The following is a 22,206-nucleotide window of genomic DNA, read 5'->3' as shown; positions in this document are numbered from 1 at the left end:
ATATCCAGGATAAAATGATTGCAAACTTTTAGAAGTTTTGTTAAAATGGTCTGCATTTATATTGCGCTTTTCAAATCAATGAAGACCTCCCAAAGGGCTTTATAATGTGCTTCACAGTTACCCTTTCACACACACACTCACACACCAACAAGGAGTCAGCCATGCAAGGCGCCTACCTGCTTATCGGGGGCATTAGGGATTCAGTGTCTTGCCCAAGGACATTTCGACATAACACGGAGGAGCCGGGAATTGAACCTTGTTACGTGTACTTGTTGTTGATGCTGACATTTTTGTATGTTCCCCTTTGAGACAGAGATGCTATTGCGCATGAGGAGAGATTCTAGCCTCAATCTTTTGGAAAACGTTTCTGGCAACAATAGCCGACAATGAAATTCATTATCGACAATTGCCATTACAAATTTTTGTCGTCGACATTGAATAATCATTGCAGCCCTCATAAATACCTTTGTTCAAGTAATTATCACACACTTTCTGTATATTCTATGAACTATGTATCACTTCTCAAATATCACTGTCTATTATACATTTACTGAAATTGCTGATCCAAACAACCAATTATTTATGAAGGAAAATCTCGAGAATGATCAGTGCTGCCTAAACATTTTATACAACCGTATGGAACACATCTAAGTGTGTCACTTTAGTTATTTGTCTATTTTTTTCCCCCAGACCAGACGCCCACTCCTACTCGCTTTCTAAAAAACTGCGAGGAAGTTGGTCTTTTCAACGATCTGGATAACTCCTTTGAACAAGACGACGATGACAACAAGCGAGCAAAGAACTCTGTAAGAAATGTTTATTTGGTGTCTTGATAATTATGATGAGGAGGAAGACGTAAAACAAAAAAAGGATTATTCTCTTCATTCGGTAGCCCCATGAATCCCATGAGGTCAGAATGTAATTTAAACCACAAGATGGTGTTCACAGTAAGTAATTATTTATTTATGTAGCCATTATAGTTGACAGTTTCCTTGACACTGAAGGAGGAGCATCCAGGTCCTTTTATCGGAATTGAAAAATTAAGCTTTTTACTCAAAGTGGCAGTTACTTCGTACAAATATACATAAACTTTGCAGAAAGGCAACTTTCTGGACAGTAACAGCGATTAGCTTGGCATATTTGTCTACCTTTTGTTTATTTAAATTACAACATGATTTAAATTACCGTAAATTCCGGATTATAAGACACTACTTTTTTGCCATATTTAAAACACTTCAGGTTTAAATCGGGTGCCACTTATTCTTTTTTTTTTCCCTAGAGGCATAGAGGAAAACAGCAAGCTGCTCTTCAGCGCTATAAGTGATTTCTGTAAACATTTATGACGACATTTGAGAGATATTAGTCCTTGTTTATTTCACAAAATTATTCATATAATACATAACAGGAGCAAAACAGTTGGTTTGACGGTCATTTATTCATTACTTACAATATACTCACAATACTTCAACCTTTTCACCCACAAACTAGTTCTCAATATACCATATTTTACAGACTGTAAGGCACACCCAAAATCACCAAATTGGCTAGAAATTTTAACGTGCGCCTTATAATCTGGTCCGCCTAACAGTATATGCGGTTAAAATTGGAAATGCGTTACCTTATATGTACAATCATTGATCAGTCGCTGAATTTAATTACTGGCCCCAATTCATACATCTGATACATAAGCCACGCCCACCATAGTTAGGGTATCCATGTATCACGAGCGGAGCAAATATTGCAGCAAAATCAACAACAGCGAGTGACTATTTAGCTGATATTCCTGATAGCACAGCCGTAAAGGGTCTCAATTATTATATGCAGAGTTCTATTCATGACATCAAGATGTCCAAAGACGCTAACCTTGTAAGGGTGGATGCAGAATGTTGGCGATCTATGCAGAAGTCAGAATCCCCATACCAACTACAGATTCAGACTTCTAGGCTCTGAAGTACATTTGCTGCAAATGTAAAGCAGAGTATGCACATTTTATTGTTTTCCCTTCCAACAGACATGTATCTTTCTTTAGGCTGTCTTTGCAGATAACTTTATAATTTCATAACTTATGAAAAACCGAAACCATTCCGGAAATGTTTAAAGCATTTCCAGGTTTCTATTTCATGGTAATATACCAAATTAATGTTACAGGGAGGAGCTACACGTCATGCTGTGAGGCTGATAAGGTGCTGTTATAAGGACTTGGTTGAAATTGTAACTAACTTATTTTTCCAGCATGTTACTCTGAATAGATATTCATCTTGATGGTTGATAATAACAGTAATGAGTTAATTCTAAGACTATAAAAAAGGCAACAGCCTGTCAATCATAGGCGATGCGAGACGTGGGTTCAAGCTCTTCCTTTGGCAGGGAATTTAAGTCATAAGAGATCTACATTACAAGTGCCCCAGACACATCGTCAAACCATTTTGATACAAAACACTGTACAAGCGTGTGGATCACATGCGCATTATTTGTAATACACAGATGGCCGACCTTAATTGGCAGCCACAGGCTGTCGTCTGCCTCACAATCTGATTGGCTGAAAACAAGCGCTGTCGGATGTATGAATTATATTACAATGGTAGCGACGGGGCTCAAACCCAATGTAACGTTCAACTTTTTAAGAATCAATGGTAAGAGCATTGATTCTTAACCACCAGGCTGCTACAGATATGGATAATTGTCCACAATTGCATTGCCTTAAATGCAGTGCAATCAAACCCAAAGCGCGGTGAAGAGAAGCGCCGAATTCAATCCGGTAGGGATACAAACTTCACCTGAAAACGCATCAGGTCTTCTCTCATCATCACACTATTTTTCATCACTATGCTAAATATGTTACATGATTAGAGAGAATGTTGTTTCACTTTTTTTGTCCATTATCGCGGCAAACATCAATGGCAACAACACAAAAAGACACATCTGTGTTGCAATCTGGCACTATTCTCGAAAATATAGTTGTCCTGGCACTGTAGTCCCGAAATATAGAGCTCACATTTTAAGCGGCGCAGCCTTGATTCATGTTGTCTTCTGGCGCAGTAGTAAATATGTGCTACTCTCTGTAATTGCCATCTTGAATGGTCACATGATCTGAAAATATTCGACGAAAACAACTCAGAGCAGAACTAAAAACGATGCAGCAGAAAACAGCTTCTGGTGTGCAAAGGCACGGCGCCGTGGGCGTTCTGCAGCCAAGGGCGTCGACACCAAAGGCATGTGTGTGCAGGGCTTAAAATGAAAGAAATTCATGTGAATTAGTAATTTTTTATTGCCATTTAAGCCTGCTCGTATAAAGAAAATATATTGAGTTTTGTTCTTAAATTTTAGCTTGCAGTTTTTAATCAAGGCATGTTTAATTGAATAGCCCTTAATCACAGGAAGTCTTAAAGGGGTGAACAGACTCCATACTACTATTTCACCATCCCCTGATCTAAAACCTACATAAAAGCAAGGAACAATTCAAAAATCTCAGAATGAGGAGAATGGACAAACTGTACACAGACAACAACATGAAATATAGGTAGTAAAAGAGTGACAAGTAATAAGTCTGTCCTGTTTTCCGTAATTTTTGGTCGTATTAAGACTTTTTTTGGAAGACGGCATGATTAAAAATTACAAATCTTTTGATTACAAGCCACGGCGTAATATACTGTATATCTTCCTTCCTGTCTTCTTAGCATCCCGCTCCCCCTTCAGCAGCTTTGGACATGAGCCTGCAGACGCCATCAGAAGTGAAGGTGAAAGAGGAGTCACCAGTGGAGGTGGATTCCTCACCCCCAGACAGTCCATACTCTATCCCTGCTACACCAGACAACAGAAAAGAACCCTTGGCGAAGGTCAAGGTATGAAACGAGTTGTCTCTTTGCAAACTCCAGCAAACATGTCAATGACATCACACTGATATTGTCACAGGACATGCCTCCCAGGAGCTCAGCCCCGACGCCGACCATTGTGCGTCCAGGTTCACTTCCATTGCACTTGGGCTTTGACGCCCTTCAGCCAACCATGCCTTCACCCACTTCCGTTATCACACAGGCACCTCCTTCTAATCGCACTTTGGGGTGAGTCCGATAGTTTTCCGATCCATCATTTTGGGACAGAAACGTGATCTAAGACAACAAACAGCGTTTTTGTCGGTTTTTGGCTGCCAATCCTCCTCCTCAATTTTTGTGCTGGTCAACTTAAAAGTTATACTCAATTTCTAAAACATGCAAAAAGTGAGCAAATAGGACATGTTTTTTGCATGTAATCTATGTAATTTCCATTGGTTAATTCCAATTATTTTTTAGAGATAATGCATTTTGAAGACAGCCTATCTTGTCTTTGATTTCCTGAGCTGTGACGTCATCAGACTAACACCAGCACTATTGCAAGCCAGTCCCCATATTGGTCTACATGTTAATTTGTCAAACAGGTTACGAGTGTTTTGGTAGTTTTTGTGGAGAATGTCTAGGCGTTGCGTAGCAGGTAGATGCAATAACGTTACAACACAGGGCGAGCAATGATTAAAAGCGGCTACAGTGACAAACCCGAACCCGGCAGGGAATAGACCACGGCAGGCTAGCCGGATGCTCACGGGGGCTAACTGGAACAATCAACAAAAGGCGTCCGCAGCCTCGACTGAAAATGGGAGGCTGGCCAGCCAAAAACACGCAGTGAGCAGCCTGGCTAACCAGGCAACCAATAACGAAAAACTAACGGACACAGCAGACTAACTAGCTAGCTGGCTGCTAACAGACAAAACGGGAAACCTTTGGCATCCCCAACGCAAACAGGGTGCTAGTGGGTCAATATTATTACAAACACAGAACACATGGCAAAAAAACACAAACAAAATTTACACAATGCAGCTTTTGGAGGTTGAAGCGCGCAACACGGACAGGACAGTCACAAGGTTTCCAGCAACATGGTAGGCAAAGCTCCAATTCTTCGATGCTAAAATGAGCTGTATGCTATCCATGTGTACTACAATCGCTGTCCGTTTCAAAACTGCTTCATTTGTTGTGTTAACGGGATTTACCATTTTAAAAGTGTTCCTTCAATGACGTCACAGTCTGAGGATATGAGCCAAATCGATCAACTTTGCGACTAAATTTCTCAAGTCTTCCGGCGCGTTGAATATTTTGCAACTTATCTGCAGCATTGTGGGGAGGAACGCTACATGTTCGGTGTTGAACTGAAAATAAAAGGTCTTTTCGAATACATTTAAGAACTACCACATATTTCTGCACATTTGGATCTTTTTTACGCATTAACAAATGTCAAATTTGTGTCTAGTTCACCAACAAGCCACTACCCCATGATGATGTTCCCCTCGGGCCAGGCAATGCCTGTCCTACCAGGACCTGTTCAGATACCCTCTGTCATCAATGTAAGACATGTGTTTATTTTATCAATGATTTAAAATCTTTTAACATGTAGTGTACTTGCTGTGCTTTCAAGCTGGCCAGACCCATGTGCATGGTACCCAACATTCCCGGGATCCCTGGTCCTCCTCTGGGAAGTAGCAGCAGCGGTTCAAACTCGCCCTCTGGCTACAGCATCCACTCCGAGGCCAAAATGGTTAGCGCTTGATTATCCTTCTATTTTTAACGTTGTTATCTATTTGCTTTTTTTGTCTCCATCTTCACCCTGCAGCCCTCCATGTGTGCTTTTGGCTTAGCTTCTTTGTCATATGACTTTGTATTGTTGCAATTAACACTTGAGACGCTGGTTTCCAAATGATTATGCATAACAGAGAAGAAATGCCATGGAAATTAATGTTTATAGTGACTAAAATGACAATGGATTTGAATATCATAGAAAAATTAAATGCAGAAAAACAACAGCTGCATGCATTTCTAGCATCATATCGAATTTTCTTTTATCACAAAATCTGCCACTATTTGCACGGTTTACCCATTAAATATTATTGAAAGCAGCTGCAGACATAAATTTTCGTGCACTCGTTGAAATTGACAATAATATCGGCAGAAATGTTACATGCCGCTGTTTATAGTGTTTTCTTAAAATGCATGTTGAAGTATGTTGTATCTTGTTTCATTGATAACACAAAAATCATATACAGTATTTATCCAATACCAATGTCTGAAATAACAACTTAACATAAATAAATACAACTTACAAAGCCGACAACTTTTTCAAGGGAACATTTTTTTTTTAAGGGTTGACCCAACACCCCCCCCCATACCCCCCCCCCCCCCCCCAAAAAAAAATCAAAAGTTGCTTTATTTCGATTTCAGAGTCTTCGTTCGGTTTGGAAATTTCGGTTCATTTGGTAATTTGCCTACTCGGCAGCCAATCAGAAGCCTGCATCGAATAACTGTGCTTCCGGACTCTCCCGAGCGTTATAAGGTTAAGCAGATAAACAGAGTCAACGGATAAGGAGAACAGTCAAACTTAACCCACAGACTAGCTCCAAAAAATAAGTTTACACGGGTGGTGCCAGATGTGCGCAAGGGTCAATTATATTGGCAAGGGTTGATGTAGTCAACTTGTCTTCCCTTCCAGGCTGGAATAAGTTGTTTTTCCCTGCCCTGATGATGTGTTCTCTCATAGCGTCTGAAAGCGGCGCTGTCCCAACAGAGCCCATCCGGACACAGCATAGGCATGATAGCTGTGGGCAACAGTCCGATGGTTCCTCAAAGAATGGAACAGAGCCAGCTGCTCGTCCAGCAGCCAGATGCTCAGTCACCGGCACAGCCTCAGGTACGATTGGCACCTGGTACCAATGTCATAATAAAGCGAATTGTAAGGCTTAGTATGGGTGACAAAAGTAGCCTTTTATAAAGTTAGCATATGGACGAAAATTAGAGGTAATATCGATGTGACATACAGGCTCTGAAACGGCTGAACCGATTTTTATGAAAATGTATTTTTCAAATTTCAGGTTGCAGTTTCTTCATAGTTTGGACCGGGGTGCAACTTATTCTTTGGCACAACTTGTATGTGAAATTATTAAAACATCTTTTATATAATTGAGTTTTCTTTTTTTTTTAATAGATTATAATTTCAATCGTTATTTTCACACTAAACCACAAGAGGGTGCTCCAGGCCTGTGTTGATAATTTCAACCTTGCTGTGTTGTGCCAAAAAATGAGAGCGAATTGTGTGTTCCTGGGTGCCCTGCGACTGGCTGGCAACCAGTTCAGGGCGTCCCCTGCCTACTGCCCGAAGATAGCTGGGATGGGCTCCAGCACCCCCGTGACCCTACTGAGGATAAGCAGTGAAGATAATGGCTGAATGGATAACAGTAAAGCACAGAGCATTTGCACCTTGTATAGGAATCACTTTTAAGCAAGTTGAATATATTTACGTTCACGAAATGACATCACGTTTTCCGACCAATCGATGGACACGTAAACCAGTTGCTTTTATTGCGATTACCCAGTGATTGAAAACAGTATTCTTTCAAATATCACGTGTATTAAAAACCTGTTATTTGCTCTACTATTAAGCTTATTACGCTGAAATAACCTGTAAAATTATCAACATATAAAACAGGAGACGAATGTTCACAAGATAAGGCGTGATTAAGCCAAAGTCAATATGTTATGTTTTTTCTTCTTAATTTTGCATTTTTTGGCTGACGCGACTTCTCTGGAGCGCCTTATATTTGGGAAAATACGGTACAAAGTTGTACTTTAGACCTCCGCGAGTGTCTTTAGCTTAGCTAGGTTACATGTCAAAGCACCCCCAAACCTTTAGTGTCGAGGGCCGTATTTGGTTTAAAGATTTTGTAGAAAGGCCAGGCCAAAGGGAAAAAAAGTTTGATTTGAGTAGGCCTATCCATTTTTTTCATATGGTCATTACATTTTCAAAAAGACGTATCTCCATTATATGGAATTTATTTTATTTTTGCAATTAAGCTTTTATAATTTCAAACATTTCATTTATACAAAATTCATTGATGTGGATGTCATGGTGTTATGAGCGGACTGCAGGAAAGAGGTCTAAATATAGCGGAAGCTAGAGCTCTTGTTGGTGATAAGAATGAGTGAAGAGGTGTTGTAAAAGGATAGTGGGATGTTAGGATGTGTTGGGCAAGAGATGGGCAGGGCACCTGTATGATGCAGCAGGGGTAAACCAGTAAAAGCTGTCGGGCCCTGCTGTTGAAAGGAAGAGTGTGTTGTGTCACCCTGACTTGAGTGACATGGCCGCTTTCTTGTCCCATTTCATGTGGAGGGACGAAAGCAGGACCAACTTGGGTGCTGAGGTGCCTAACTTTTTTGGGTGTTTGGGCATTTGGGTTGGCCATGGTCCCAATTTTTTGTGTGCGTGTTTTTGCTACTTTTTCCCTTTTTTATTTCCCTGCTTTATTGTGTATGTGTTTGTGTTGCTGTCGGTCAACCCTCTCGAGGGATATGACCAGGGTTGATAGATAGATAGATAGATAAATAGATATATAGTATACCATGTTTTTAGGCACAGAACTTAAAAATATGCTAATTGAAAATGCAATAGAAGTGTTATTTTTCATACCATTTGATAAATGTCTTGATTAAAAAAAAATGCTGAAATAAAAAACAAGTATTGACGCAGTACACATGAAAACTATTTTTATGGTGTGAAAAACACATGAAGGGAAACAGGATGTGAGTGGAATTTAGTCCACATACTTTAAATTTTCAGTGTTTTTTAAATTTATTTCACCATGCTACACATTGCATTTCAAAAGTATTTTCCCTCTCCCCGATTTCTGTGTTATTCCATATTTATCACTCACAAAGGTTTCAGATCATCAAACCAGTTTTAATAGCACACAGAGACAACCCAAGGAAATACAAAATGCAGTTTTTAATAGTTAATTCCATTTATTAAGGCACAAAAAAATCCAAAGCTATCTGGCCCTATGCGAAAGTCATTGCCCCTGAAACTAATAGCGAGTTGGACCACCTTTCGCAGCGAGAACAGAAATCCAACGTTTACGATAATTAGTAATAAGCTGTGGAGGAATTTTGTCCCACTCTTCTTTGCAAAATTCTCTCAAATATTGGAGGTTTTTCTAGCATGAACTCTCCATTTAAGGTCACACCAAAGCATCTAAATTGGATTTAAATCCGGACTTTGACTTGGCCACTCAAGGACCTTCTTTTTTTTTTTTTTTTTTTTTTTTTTTTTTTTTTTTTTGGGGAGCTATTCAGAAGTGGACTTGTTGGTGTGTTTCGGATCATTGTCCTGCTGCATGATCTAAGAGTGCTTAAGTTTGAGGGCACAAACTAATGGCCAGACGTTTTCTTTCAGAATCTTATTGTTAACACTAGAATTCATTGTTCTGTCACCCACAGCTAATTGTCGAGGTCCTGATGCAGCAAATCAGCCCCTAGACCATCTACCCTGCTTTACTGTTTGCATCATGTTCTTTTTTGTCAAATGCTGTGCCATTTTACCCACACTTTCAAAAATGTTCAAATTTTGAGTCATCAGTACACAAAATGTTTCTCCAAAAGTCTTGAGGCTAATCAAGATGCTTCTTGGCAATTGTTGAAACTTTGTGTTCTTTTGTGACAGCAGTGTTTTTTGCCTGGGAACTCTCCCACGGATGCCATTTTTAGCCAGTGTCTTGACTGAGCTTAACTGAGGCAAGCGAGACCTGCAGTTCCTTGGATGTTCTTCAAGGTTTTTTTCTAACCTCCTGGATGAGCCGTTTTTACACTCTTGGAGTAATCATAGTTGTTGGACCAGTCCTGGGAGGGTTTGCCACTGTTCCCAGTTTTGGTTAATGGATCCGACAGTGGTTCACTGGAGACCTACAGCCTTGGAACTTTGTGCCTTTTTCCGGACTGATACATTTTAATCACTTTTTTCTAATTTCATCTGGAATTTCTTTGGATTGTGGCATGTCAAGTGTGTTCTCAAGATTTTTTAGCCTACTTCACTTTTTTCAGATTTAAGTGATTCATTGATTCAACAAAGAATGTGGCAATCAATTTTGGGTGTGACCTGTGGAATTGAATTCAGCTTTCCCAGAACTGTGTGTAGTCACAGTTAAACATGAGCCTAGATCTCTAAATGAATGAAATAAAAATTTCCAAACTGTATTTTCTATTTCCATGGGTTGTCTCTGTGTGATATTAGCGTCGTTTTTTTGATCTGAAACCTTTGTGAGTGATATATATCCAAAAACCAAAGAATTCAGGAAGCGGCCAAATACTTTTCACTGCACTGTATCTAACAAGTCTTTGTTGAGTGAGACACAGGGCTGATGTACTGAAATAACAGAACCTTCAATGAAGCTTCCCTCTCCTGCTGTCTCCTTTGCCAACCCTTTGTCCTCCTGCCCACTCGTCTGAAGGTATCGCCTGCACAGCCCACAGGTGGGCGTCGGCGACGGACAGCAGAAGACGATCCGGACGAGCGAAGGCAACGTTTCCTGGAAAGGAATCGGGCGGCGGCCTCTCGCTGCAGGCAGAAACGGAAACTGTGGGTCAACTCTTTGGAAAGAAAGGCAGAAGAGCTCAGCAGCATGAACGTCTCTTTGTCGGTATGTCTGAGCAGGAAGTAATATATACTTGGCTGTCTCATGAGACGTCTTTAGTTGGTACCCTAACTTCTGGTGTCAATTATTCCATTTTTTTATTAATTGTTAATCTCCACTGCAGGGGTGCCCACACTTTTTCCACATGTGAGTTGCCTATAGAATATAATGGCCACGTCAAAATGATCTACTGTACCTAAAGTAAAAATGCAAAATCTACTATTCATAAATAGAGCCTATTGGGTATTTGTACCGTATATGTTGATGTATCTTGCATTACTGCTTGAGCCCATAATATACTTTTTTTTCCATTACTTTATTGTGATGAGTTGCACTGAATAGAATAAGCCAGGGAGCGGTGAGTTAACAGTAGCTGATGATAGCCAGCCTCAAGCACATTTGCAAATGACCATTAGTCATGCTGAAACACTATGGACTTACTATTTTTTATATGGGAAAAGGCTGACCCACATCAACAAGTGGAGCCAAATAATACAGACAAGTAGGTAACATATTTTTTCTCATGTTTGGGTACTTCTCCTCCGTAAGTCCCAGAACTGTCCATGAGCTCTAAACTTTAGCTCAATGTCAGCTTGTAGTCTAAAAATCTCATCCTCCACTCCAGAAAAGTTCTGTTGAAAACAGTGCTTCCATTCCGAATTGACTCATGGTTAGCTGCCTTTGCTTTTGTGGTCAGCTGTGAGAAAACTGACCGCTGTCCCGAAAACTGTGATTTGAGTTCCTTTACTTTTCTCTTTCTCAGCTCGCTTTTCAAAAGGAAAATCGGTGTCTGAGTTTTTTTGAAAAATATGAACGCGGTATGCGCCTGCATGGTGACCCATGTGTCAGAAATGGTCAGATGTCCAACCGCCTCCCTTAAATGTCAATCAAGAGGAGCGTGCACTGGGGCTGCACGATTTTGGAAAAAAGCTAATTGCAATTTTCCAGACTAGTATTGCAATTTTGATGCGGCTGTCGATTTTAAAAGATAAGTGCATTTTCTGTGCTAGTTTTTTTTTTTTTTGTGAGTGTACCTAAACCTCTTGTGGTCCTCGAATAAAAATGACCCAGAAAAATCCCCTTGAATGAATTTTTTAATTTAAATTTTAATTACTTTTCCTACATTGGTCCCCACAGTATAAAATTAAAATGTTGTTTTCATTCACATTTTCATTTAATGTTTAAAAAAGTAAAATAAAAGACAACACGAGGGTTAATCATATTGACATGCTCTAACCTTAAGAAAACAGCGTCCTCTTATGGGGAGCTTTGTTTTGACTGCTGTCTGCTTACAGGAGGCTCACACGTGGATGTGTGGCATAGCGTACTGCTTGCAAACTTTGCCTCGCGTTTATTAGTTAGTGCCGTTGAAACTTGCCTCTGATTGGCCGGTGTCTTTAAAACCCGAAGTGTAAATATTCTGGTTGGACAAACACTCCACCACTAACAAACAGGGAATAGCAGTGTCTTGGGATTACACAATTGCACTGTCGTCATATATCGATTGTATCTCTGTTAATTGCTTAGCCCTAGCGTGCACTTCCGTGTACTGTGAGACGTTTCCCCTGGAAGTGGACGGAGCTGTTGCCAGTCTGCTCTCGCATTTCTTCATAGCTGTAGTCACGCGGCAGCCATATTGTTCTCGGGAGGAGCGCGATGCATCATGTTTTGACTGGGCGGAGATCACTTCGTTAACACTCATTCCAAACAAACCAACGGCGAGTCCTACATTGACTTACAATCTACGCACACTGTCGTCGTGATATACTGGTAGATCGCGATAGACGTTTTGGGCACCCCTGTGTTTTAAAACTTCTCGCCAGGTTCTCCGTGTCATTTGTTTCACAACTGTGTGCTAAATTATTGTGCTTTTCCAGAACGAAGTGTCTCTGTTGCGAAACGAAGTGGCACATTTGAAGCAGCTGTTGCTGGCACACAAAGACTGTCCCATCACTACCTTGCAGAAGAAATCCACCTACTTGGGTGAGCCTTGTGGAAAAACAAAAACAAAAAGATCATGCCATGAAAAAGGAAATATACAATACAGCATCTAGTTCTTAGAGGATTGTGTAGCTGTGAGCGTCTTTGGGCAATAGAGATTAAAAAAAAAACTGCAGAAAGTAATGAGGATAATAATGACGAACTAATGAAAGCAGTGATAATAATCTGAATCGTTACAATAATGAAATAATAGGAATTAGAACCTCTGAGTGCCAACCTATTTTAAGTATTTTGACCGAATACGTAAATAGTTTTGTAGACACTCATAATAAGCACAAAAGACATCTATGGATTTTGAACCTGCAAGAATAACAGTTGAGCCTAAACCTCAGATGAGAAATTCCCACCCGTTCTAAAGGCCATCCTCTGAGCCCTTTATATTAAGCCTTCTAGGTTACAAAAAGCAGATTCGTGCTAAAGGGTGTAGAGATCAAAGACACTGATTGGTCTACTATGACAATGTTGTAAATAATGCAAAATAGTCAAAATAATGTACAACAGTGAGGTATGTTATATCTAGATATCAAACTGGCATCCTATGCAATCTCCTTTACAGGTGTCCAATATCATACACAGAATACACTTACCAGGACTTGTGTGTCAGAGATTAGAATACTGTTTTTATGACATTGTGAACACAAAAAATAACTACATCATAGCTGTTTTGTGAAAAAAATGTATTTTTAATTTTTTACACGTACAACATTCCTCCGTGATAGCATGTGCTGTGTGCTATTTGCTGCACAACACAATGTATGATATGTCGATATCAATGAGAATTAATATAATTCAATTCAAAATTCGCAAAGCGGTGAACCAGCAATAACCGAAGCGCAAAGTAGCTAGGGATCTTTACACTCACAGGACATCCCAACTAAAAACAGAAGCGTCACATTACATGATTTAGTGATTTTCCAATAACTGAATTCCAATTTTGTTTCTTCAGCTGTGGAAGAGAGCATGAAAGATAACCCAGAGCCGACGGGATCCCCCGCGCCGGTGATTCAGCACAGCTCGTTGGCCCCCAGCCCTTCCACGGGCCACAACGGCCTCAGCTCCAGGGCGGCCGCCGAAGCGATGGCCATGTCCGTACTGGCCGGATTGGGTCAGCAGCAAAGCTTAGAGAGCGGAACCTCCCACATCATCATGGCTGCACAGTCGCAGTCTGCCGCCAGATGATGAGCCATGTCTCTACACGGACTCCCCCCTCGTATCTGTCGGAGGAAGAAAATCTGCGTCTTCCCGGCCCCTTCGAACCCTTTTTCTGTCAAGCCATAGCATTGTGGCCTGGAACTCAGTGGCAGCCTTCTGGAAACGGACTGGAACATTGAGAGGGCTTCCTGTTCACTTTGCCATAGACAACAGGGGTTGAACTCTAGCTCCTTGTGTAGTCACGCCTGCACTCAACGGTTGACATGCACCTGTCACACTTAACATCGCGGATAACACTCAGGCCTGTTGGGCTGGATTTACACAGAACGTCGATGTGTCAACTCAATTTGGCTGTGGCTGCATTGGAGTCTCGCTCTCGTGGGGCCGAACTTTTACTGAACAAAGGACTTTATATTTGGACCTTTTGCCCCTGGTATGACCCGTTTTAGTTTGTCTGTTGATCTTTTATCAAAAGTACTATGTGAAGACTGAGAGCTCTGCATTAGGTTTGGAGTAGTCCATATCGGATTAATTGTAGGTTCAGGTTCAGCCATATATCTGCGTTTCATTTGCTGAATACCTGTTCAAGCCGCAAAATGTTACCCACGACACGGAAGTAAACAGCGTTGACCGTAAAATTTAGGGTTAGTATAGACTAATTAAAATGTATCCCCATTTGTTGAAAAGTGCAGCTAACATCCTTGGAAAAATTCTATATGTTCTTTGTTCTTCACAATACAGGGTTCCCAAACAATGGATACACATTTTAGCATCTGATACCTCAATTATGAATCCTTTCTTTATGGACTGAACTTATTTAACCAAGAGATTTTTGCCAGACTCGACTATCAAGGTTTCGTTCTCTCGTGATTGGCTATTAGATGTTGGATATTGAAGTTGAGCGACCCACAAGGGGCACAATCAACCCTGAGGATGAGGAGACCGGGGAGCTCTCACTGCTAATAAATCCCAGTCTTGGCCTTTTTGTCGGAGGGAATGCCAGAGCCTAAAGTCTGCCTGATGTCGCGTTTGTGATACTGGGATCCTGAATCACGACGGACCCTTGCCTAATGTTATCTAAGTTTGAGATTGAGTTTTATAAGCCTTGGTCGTGGGGCCCTAAACCTGGCATGACCTGTTAAGGGAGAAATATGTGAGAAGGTTTGCAGCGAATTTGTGAGAGCACTTAAAGGGTGTTTCAAAGACTCACGACACCCTGTGGGTTAATGAATCCCTATTGGTTAGACATGCTAAGTGGTATAAGTGGTCAACAGGTAGTGTGGTAGCGTAAGGGGGACCCATCCTTGAGATCCAAGCGGCCCCCAGCTTGCTCTCCTCCCTGTTAGAAATTCAGGGCTGAGGCTTCTGGCCCTACCTATGGTGGTGCCTCCCCTTAATCATTTTAAGGTTTAGCTTAGTAGCCATATTCCCCTCGAAACCCAGGATTTAGTCGGTTGCCCGGAGGCGGGGGCAACAATCCCTGGCAAGCTCGACACCCTGGCCATCCTGGGTAGGAATGGCCGGAGCGCAGAAGAGCATGGACTAATCTTGGACTGTGACGTCTCCATTGACGTTTCATGACAGATGATGGACGGATAGGCTTTCTTGGACTTTTTTCAAACGTTTTCAGTAATCATTTTTGTGGGATTTGTCAATATATAGTACGTGGTCTTCTGGAACGCTTCTTATGGACGTCCTGAACAGTTCCATCAGCTTCAAACTCGTCTCCAATTCAATCGACGGTAACTCGTGTAGGTGCTTATTTGTTAAACTCCCTCCTAAATTATATTTGCATTTCTACCGAGTTTTCATACTTCTAATAACATTTTAGAATTAAAATCCTTTCCATAAAGTCAAGTCTGGAAGTCAGGAAACCCACGCAGGCACATGGTGAATATGCAAACTCTGCTTGGGGAGGCTGCGGTGGTATCTGGAAATAAACCCTGGACCTCGGCTGTGCAGGTAACTGAGCTACACGCTGCTAAAATATGTACCGTATACATTTTTTGGAACACCCTGTACATCACTTTAGTAGTGACCAGTTAGGGTCCAAATTTGTAAAAAGAAAATGGCAGAAAACGGCTGTTTTTTTAAAATTTGACCTTAGTGATAATAATCACTCAAGAAAATGGATTGCTGAATGGAATTTTAACTTATTAAACAGGCTAAAACTAAGCGATGGGTCAAAAATACTAGTCCAGCATAACTTCTTAACAGTGACACTGCAATTGGCCCCCGCTTTTGAAAACCCGGATCTGATTTTTGCATAATATCCACGTCTGCTATTTAATTTACACGTGCAAAAAGCCCTTTTTGACTGAATATGTTCAATTTCATTCTACTTCTCTTTCCCATTGTGCCAAAAAGCATTAGGTACTTGATGGAAGCGAAGCTGTTTTTTTAACGTTTTCATCCAATAAGAGTGCCTCAACTCTTAGGAATGCACATACTAAACATGCATAATGGCTTTTGTAAATGACTCCTAAATATTAATCGCAGTTCTTCTTAACCCACTGATGCCAACTTTAAAGGCTTACCCCTTGAGAAACCATTGCGCTTTGCTTACTCCTCATATATGATAATTCTCTTGTTGCTTTATTGCTCTTATGTGCAGCTATTGTTATTTCAAAATTTGCATGAGCTCTGAGATAATGAGATAGGAGACGTTTTCATTTTTTTTTTCTTTTTAAGAAGGCTTCTATTTCAATGTGTTGGACTTAAGTTGCACTGTAACACAGCATGGTTGCACATTTTTGCTGCAGAGACAAATCAAATACACCTAAAAAACAATAGCAACATATGATATAGTCCTCAACAAAAACATTAAAATAGTTTTGTTTTTCTTTAGTGTTAGATCTACGGTTTCGGATCCCAAGATGGATTAAACACAAAAGTTAAAGATAGTGTCCATAGCTTCAAAACATTCTACTTGTTGATGCCATCTTCTGGCTGAAATCTCCATCGCCGCCACTGTCAAGCTCGCTTAGGTTGGCATTTTGACTGTACATGAAACAGTCCTTTTCTTACTTTCACCACTTTCATCCTAGAATTATAGAAAACCACAAGCATGCGCGTGAAATCCCTCTCCCCCCCCCCCCCCCCGAAACACTAAGGGCAAAAAGTAAGATAAAAGAAGATAGGTGCCGTGGGAAAAAAGGATAAAGGCTCTTTGAACTCAGTTGGGCATTGTTAAAACATACTTAATACAGAAAATATTTTATTTTAAACTTCTTAAGGACACCTCAAACGACGCACCCCTCTTTTAAAATGTCCAGCTTTTTATTTATGGTATCATCTCTCGATGTTTAATAAGTTGGGAGGAAAATTGAACTCACCCATTGTTTCATTGAGCAAAATTACTTTTAGTGGGTGTTTCTTTCTTCTAGATCAGGGACCTCTAAACCTTTTGAAGCTTTTTGTTACCAATTAGCGCAAAGGGTTACCAGTTTGATACCCATTTCTAAAATAATAGCTTATGTTGTTATTACTATGTTGTTACAATGTAAATACCAGGTTAATTATTGGATGTGGGGTTAAATAGACTCAGTCAACCACTAAAAAAAAAATTCATTCTACTTAAAAAAATTACAATGATGTAGTGCTGGTGTACTTTCAGAATTGGTCAGCGGGCTACTCAGCTGTCCTTAGGGGGCGACTTGGTGCCCACAGGCCCCATTTTGGAAACCCCTGATCTAGTTGCCTTTGTGACAATTCTTTCACAAGGCTTAAAGCCATTGAGGGCCACATGCGGGCCCCGAGGCTTTTTCACCCGGCCCACCAAACGAAAATGGTCAAAATATAATGACGACAAATGATATAATCGTAGATTAAGTACTACTAATAAAAAAATGTTTTTGTACCAACATCGTCCCCATTGTCGCCCAATACTATGTACTACACAAATACTACAAAGTAGTGATACTAGTAATAGTAGTAATACTCCAAAACTAAATCATAAATGTAGTTCTTAAAAACAGGGACCTAATATATTATTTTATTTTAAAAGGAAAAAGTACCAATACTGTTCTACAAAAATTCCACTACAGTAATAACACGACAACAGAAGTAGTACTACAGAAATACTCCTATGAAATAGTACACAAATACTACTATGGAGATACTACAAAACACGACTGTAAAAATACTATAAAATACTCCTATGAAAATACTTAAATACTTCTGCAGAAAAAATACAAATACTGTTCTACAAAAATACCACCACAATAATAATACGACAACAGAAATAGTACTACAGAAATGCTCCTATGAAATACTACACAAATACCACTATGGAGATACTACAAAATACTACTGTAAAAATACTATAAAATACTCCTATGGAAATACTTAAATACTTCTGCAGAAAAAGTACCAATACTGTTCTACAAAAATACCACCACGGTAATAATACGGCAACAGAAATAGTACATACCTAATTGGTATAATGGCGGCGCCCTCTGTTGGCTGCGGCTGCATCGACTCGCTACAACGGGTCAGGTGTATCGACATTTCGTTCTGTGTACATTGTTACAAAGAATGACAATACAAAGGAAATTATTATTATTATTATTATTATTATTATACTACAGAAATACTCCTATGAAATACTACACAAATACTACTATGTAGATACTACAAAATACAACTGTAAAAATTCTATAAAATACTCCTATGAAAATACTTCAATACTTCTGCAGAAATACTACAAAAATACCACGACAATAACACAAAAATCTTACTACAGAAACATCTCATTAGCCGTACCGCTTATCCTCATTAGGGTTGCGGGGGGGCTGGAGCCCATCCCAGCCATCTCCGGGCAGTGGGCAGGGGACACCCTGAACTGGTTGCCAGCCAATCGCAGGGCACACAGGGACAGACAACTCATTCGCTCAGTCACACCTAGGGACAATTTGGACCGGCCAATTCCCCTGAAATGCAAGTCTTTGGAATGTGGGAGGAAACCGGAGTGCCCGGAGGAAACCCACGCAAGCACAGGGAGAACATACAAACTCCGCACAGGAAGTCTGGAGCTGGATTTGAACCCATGACAGGTTCCCATGACATGAACTGTGCCGCACAAGCGCTAACCACTGCGCTGCCGTGCTGCCCCACTACAGAAACATCTCATCAAAAATACTACCAAGAATACAACTGCAGTAATTTTACAAAACGACTACAGTTATGCTAAAAAATTGCTTAAACACTACAAATAATACTAGCATTGAAATAAAACTGGAGAAATACTACAAAATACTAAAACAATTTGTGAATTTCCCTGCGGGGATGAATAAAGTATCTATCCATCTATCTACAACAATACTAAAAAAAATACCACTACAGTAAAACTACAAAACTCAATATCATATTTAGTGCTTAAAACAGGAATATTATGTATTGTATTGCTTTAACGGAGATGATTTCAAAACCCATTTAATGAAACTAATTTATTTTAAAACAAAGATTGTCAGGACCAGAACGGAGACAGGACCCTCTTGCGTTACGTTTCTCTCGTTTTATTGGAAAAAAAGATAAGGTTGCACCCACGATCCGGTGATCGCAGGAAGCAGGTCGCTCTGAACGCGGAAGTGGGACTTACGTGACGAGCGATGGCTGTGTCGGGAACGGAAAAGTGGGTCAGTAGCCGGGACAGGAGAGCAAAAACGTGGTCTGAACTAATCTACCTTCCTGTAAAAGATGGTGTTGATATTCAATGCTGTTCTAGTCTGTGACAGTGGAATGTCTTTCTGGAAAAACAATTCTGAGTTTCCTTGTTTGGCATTTTTTCACATATAGGTCAACCCTTCTAACTGTCTGCAAGACATTGTGTTGAAATTGAATGCTGTTCTGTTCTGGAAGAGGGGAATGTCTTTCTGGGAAAACTCATTGGTCAGGAAAACCAGAAGTGCTGAGTCAGTTATGGTTTTGGCGTTTTCATTTCTAGAGTGACCTACCTGATTTGTTGAGACAGATTTTGAACCTTGGCCAAAAGCTGCTGAGTCAGCAAAACCAAAAATGTCAGTTTCTTTTTTGCATTTTCACATCTTTGGTAACCTACCTGACTGCCTGTAAAATATGGTGTTGATATTCAATGTTGTACTGGGCTAGGAGAGTAGAATGTCTTTCTAGGAAAATATATGGAGTCAATAAAAGCAAAAGTCCCGAGTCAGCTTTTTAGGGGCATTTTCACATTTAGGGTAACCTACCTAACTGCCTGTAAAAGATTGTGTTGATATTCAATTTTGTTTTGGCCTAGGAGAGTAGAATGGCTTTCTGGGAAAATATATGGAGTCAACAAAACCAAGCCATGAGTCAGCTTTTTCAAGGCATTTTCACATCTAGGATAACCTACCTGACTGCCTGAAAAAGATTGTGTTGATATCCAATGTTCTTCTGGCCTAGGAGAGTAGAATCTCTTTCTGGGAAAATATATGGAGTCAACAAAACCAAGTCATGAGTCAGTATTTTCAGGGCATTTTCACATCTAGGGCAACCTACCTGACTGCCTGTAAAAGATCGTGTTGATATTCAATGTTGTTCTGGCCTGGGAGAGTAAAATGTCTTTTTGGTAAAATATATGGAGTCAACAAAACCAAGTCATGAGTCAGCTTTTTCAGGGCATTTTCACATCTAGGGTAACCTACCTGACTGCCTGTAAAAGATTGTGTTGATATCCAATGTTCTTCTGGCCTAGGAGAGTAGAATGTCTTTCTGGGAAAATATATGGAGTCAACAAAACCAAGTCATGAGTCAGCTTTTTCAAGGCATTTTCACATCTAGGATAACCTACCTGACTGCCTGAAAAAGATTGTGTTGTTGATATCCAATGTTCTTCTGCCCTAGGAGAGTAGAATGTCTTTCTGGGAAAAGATATGGAGTCAACAAAACCAAGTCATGAGACAGCTTTTTCAGGGCATTTTCACATCTAGGGTAACCTACCTAACTGCCTGTAAAAGATCATGTTGATATTCAATGTTGTTTTGGCCTAGGAGAGTAAAATGTCTTTTTGGTAAAATATATGGAGTCAACAAAACCAAGTCATGAGTCAGCTTTTTCAGGGCATTTTCACATCTAGGGTAACCTACCTGACTGCCTGTAAAAGATTGTGTTGATATCCAATGTTCTTCTGGCCTAGGAGAGTAGAATGTCTTTCTGGGAAAATATATGGAGTCAACAAAACCAAGTCATGAGTCAGCTTTTTCAGGGCATTTTCACATCTAGGGTAACCTACCTGACTGCCTGTAAAAGATTGTGTTGATATTCAGTGTTGTTCTGGCCAAGGAGAGTAGAATGTATTTCTGGGAAAATATATGGAGTCAAAATAAAATCAAAAGTCATGAGTCAGCTTTTTCACATCTAGGGTAACCTACCTGACTGCCTGTGAAAGATGTTGGTCATATCTAAACTCCTTATATATTATATATATATTATATATCCAGTATATTTTATATATATATATATATATATATATATATATATATATATATATATATATATAATGTTATATAATAAATACAGAAAAAAATTCAAGGTTTGACACAAAAACAAAGGAAGCCGTTTTAATACTTCAGACAGTAACCTCAAATTTTACAATTATTGAAAGACAAATCACTTTCTTCAAATGCACTTAATGTCCAATCGGTTGGCCTTTAAATTCATCAGTGCCTTTTCATATTCTCATCCAAACTAAATCGATGGAGTAAAATGCTATTGTCCTCCTTTTGAAATCGGGCTACAGGATATGCAGATTTGTTGTTCTACCCATGATGCTCATAGATTTAGAAATAAAGATTTTATATAGCGCTTTCTACACACACATCCAAAGATTTTTCTGGAACTGTACAAAAATGTTCATATGCACTATAACTTTTTGTCGCCGTTCTTCACGCCTGTTATTATCTCAACAATATTTTGTTATAAAAATATTTTAAACACAAATCATTCTTTTTCTTGTACCTGTAAACATCAAGGGGGAAATAACGTTCACACTTGATGGCTTAATAAACAGTTTAGTTCAGAATCAGCTGAAATAATTTGTCGCCCCCTAAATTATTACTGCCAATAGTGATAGTCTTTTTGCTTATACCAGGGTTCGTACGGGTGCTTAAAATCATCTTGTGCTCGTAAATGCTTGGAATTGTCGCCATGTTTCTCAACAAGAAAGAGGCCGACGGTGCTCTCTGATGGCTTCCCTTTCCCAGGGTATTTCTTCCCTTGTGATTAACGGCAGCTGACATTCGTTTGTATGGCATTGTTTAATGATGCTTCATCGCCCCCTAAAGGTAGTGCCCAAGAAAACCTTGAAAAGGGCACTATGAAATGTGTATTAGTGCAAATCAATTATGGGTCATGCCAGTGTCTGAAATAACGTCTGCCCGGACGCCCAGGGCGTGCATCTTTTACGTCGGACGTACAACTTACAAAATGTCTCCGCCCAGGTGGCTGACAAGAAAAAATAAATAAATATATGGGAGGTGCTTCGATTTTTTTTTTTTTTTTTTTTAATGAAACGTTTGCTTTATTCTGATTTCGAAATATTCGTTTGGTTTTGAAATTTTGAAATTTCGGTTAGTTTG

At 39.9% G+C, this 22,206-nt stretch overlaps 1 protein-coding gene across 4 annotated transcripts in view; it reads left to right on the top strand.

Moving 5' to 3' along the window:
* The window catches only part of atf7a (activating transcription factor 7a), a 56,368-nt gene extending 38,316 nt beyond the window's left edge, over positions 1–18,052 (top strand). For all 4 annotated transcript variants that reach the window (XM_088330610.1, XM_088330609.1, XM_088330608.1 and 1 more), the window contains 9 exons: positions 691–806; positions 3,678–3,842; positions 3,913–4,061; positions 5,278–5,371; positions 5,443–5,562; positions 6,559–6,708; positions 10,295–10,483; positions 12,355–12,460; positions 13,425–18,052. In XM_088330610.1, the coding sequence (XP_088186736.1) occupies positions 691–806; positions 3,678–3,842; positions 3,913–4,061; positions 5,278–5,371; positions 5,443–5,562; positions 6,559–6,708; positions 10,295–10,483; positions 12,355–12,460; positions 13,425–13,657 (1,322 nt within the window). In that variant the 3' untranslated portion in view covers positions 13,658–18,052. The remainder of the gene's footprint in view (positions 1–690; positions 807–3,677; positions 3,843–3,912; positions 4,062–5,277; positions 5,372–5,442; positions 5,563–6,558; positions 6,709–10,294; positions 10,484–12,354; positions 12,461–13,424) is intronic.
* The last annotated feature ends 4,154 nt before the right edge of the window (positions 18,053–22,206 follow it).

The sequence above is a fragment of the Urocampus carinirostris genome, chromosome 3 (genome assembly GCF_059441175.1).
Source record: "Urocampus carinirostris isolate Australia breed hairy pipefish chromosome 3, RoL_Ucar_1.0, whole genome shotgun sequence".
Classification (NCBI taxonomy): domain Eukaryota; kingdom Metazoa; phylum Chordata; class Actinopteri; order Syngnathiformes; family Syngnathidae; genus Urocampus; species Urocampus carinirostris.
Note: the sequence above shows the minus strand (reverse complement) of the source record. Positions and strands in the feature narration are given on the sequence as shown.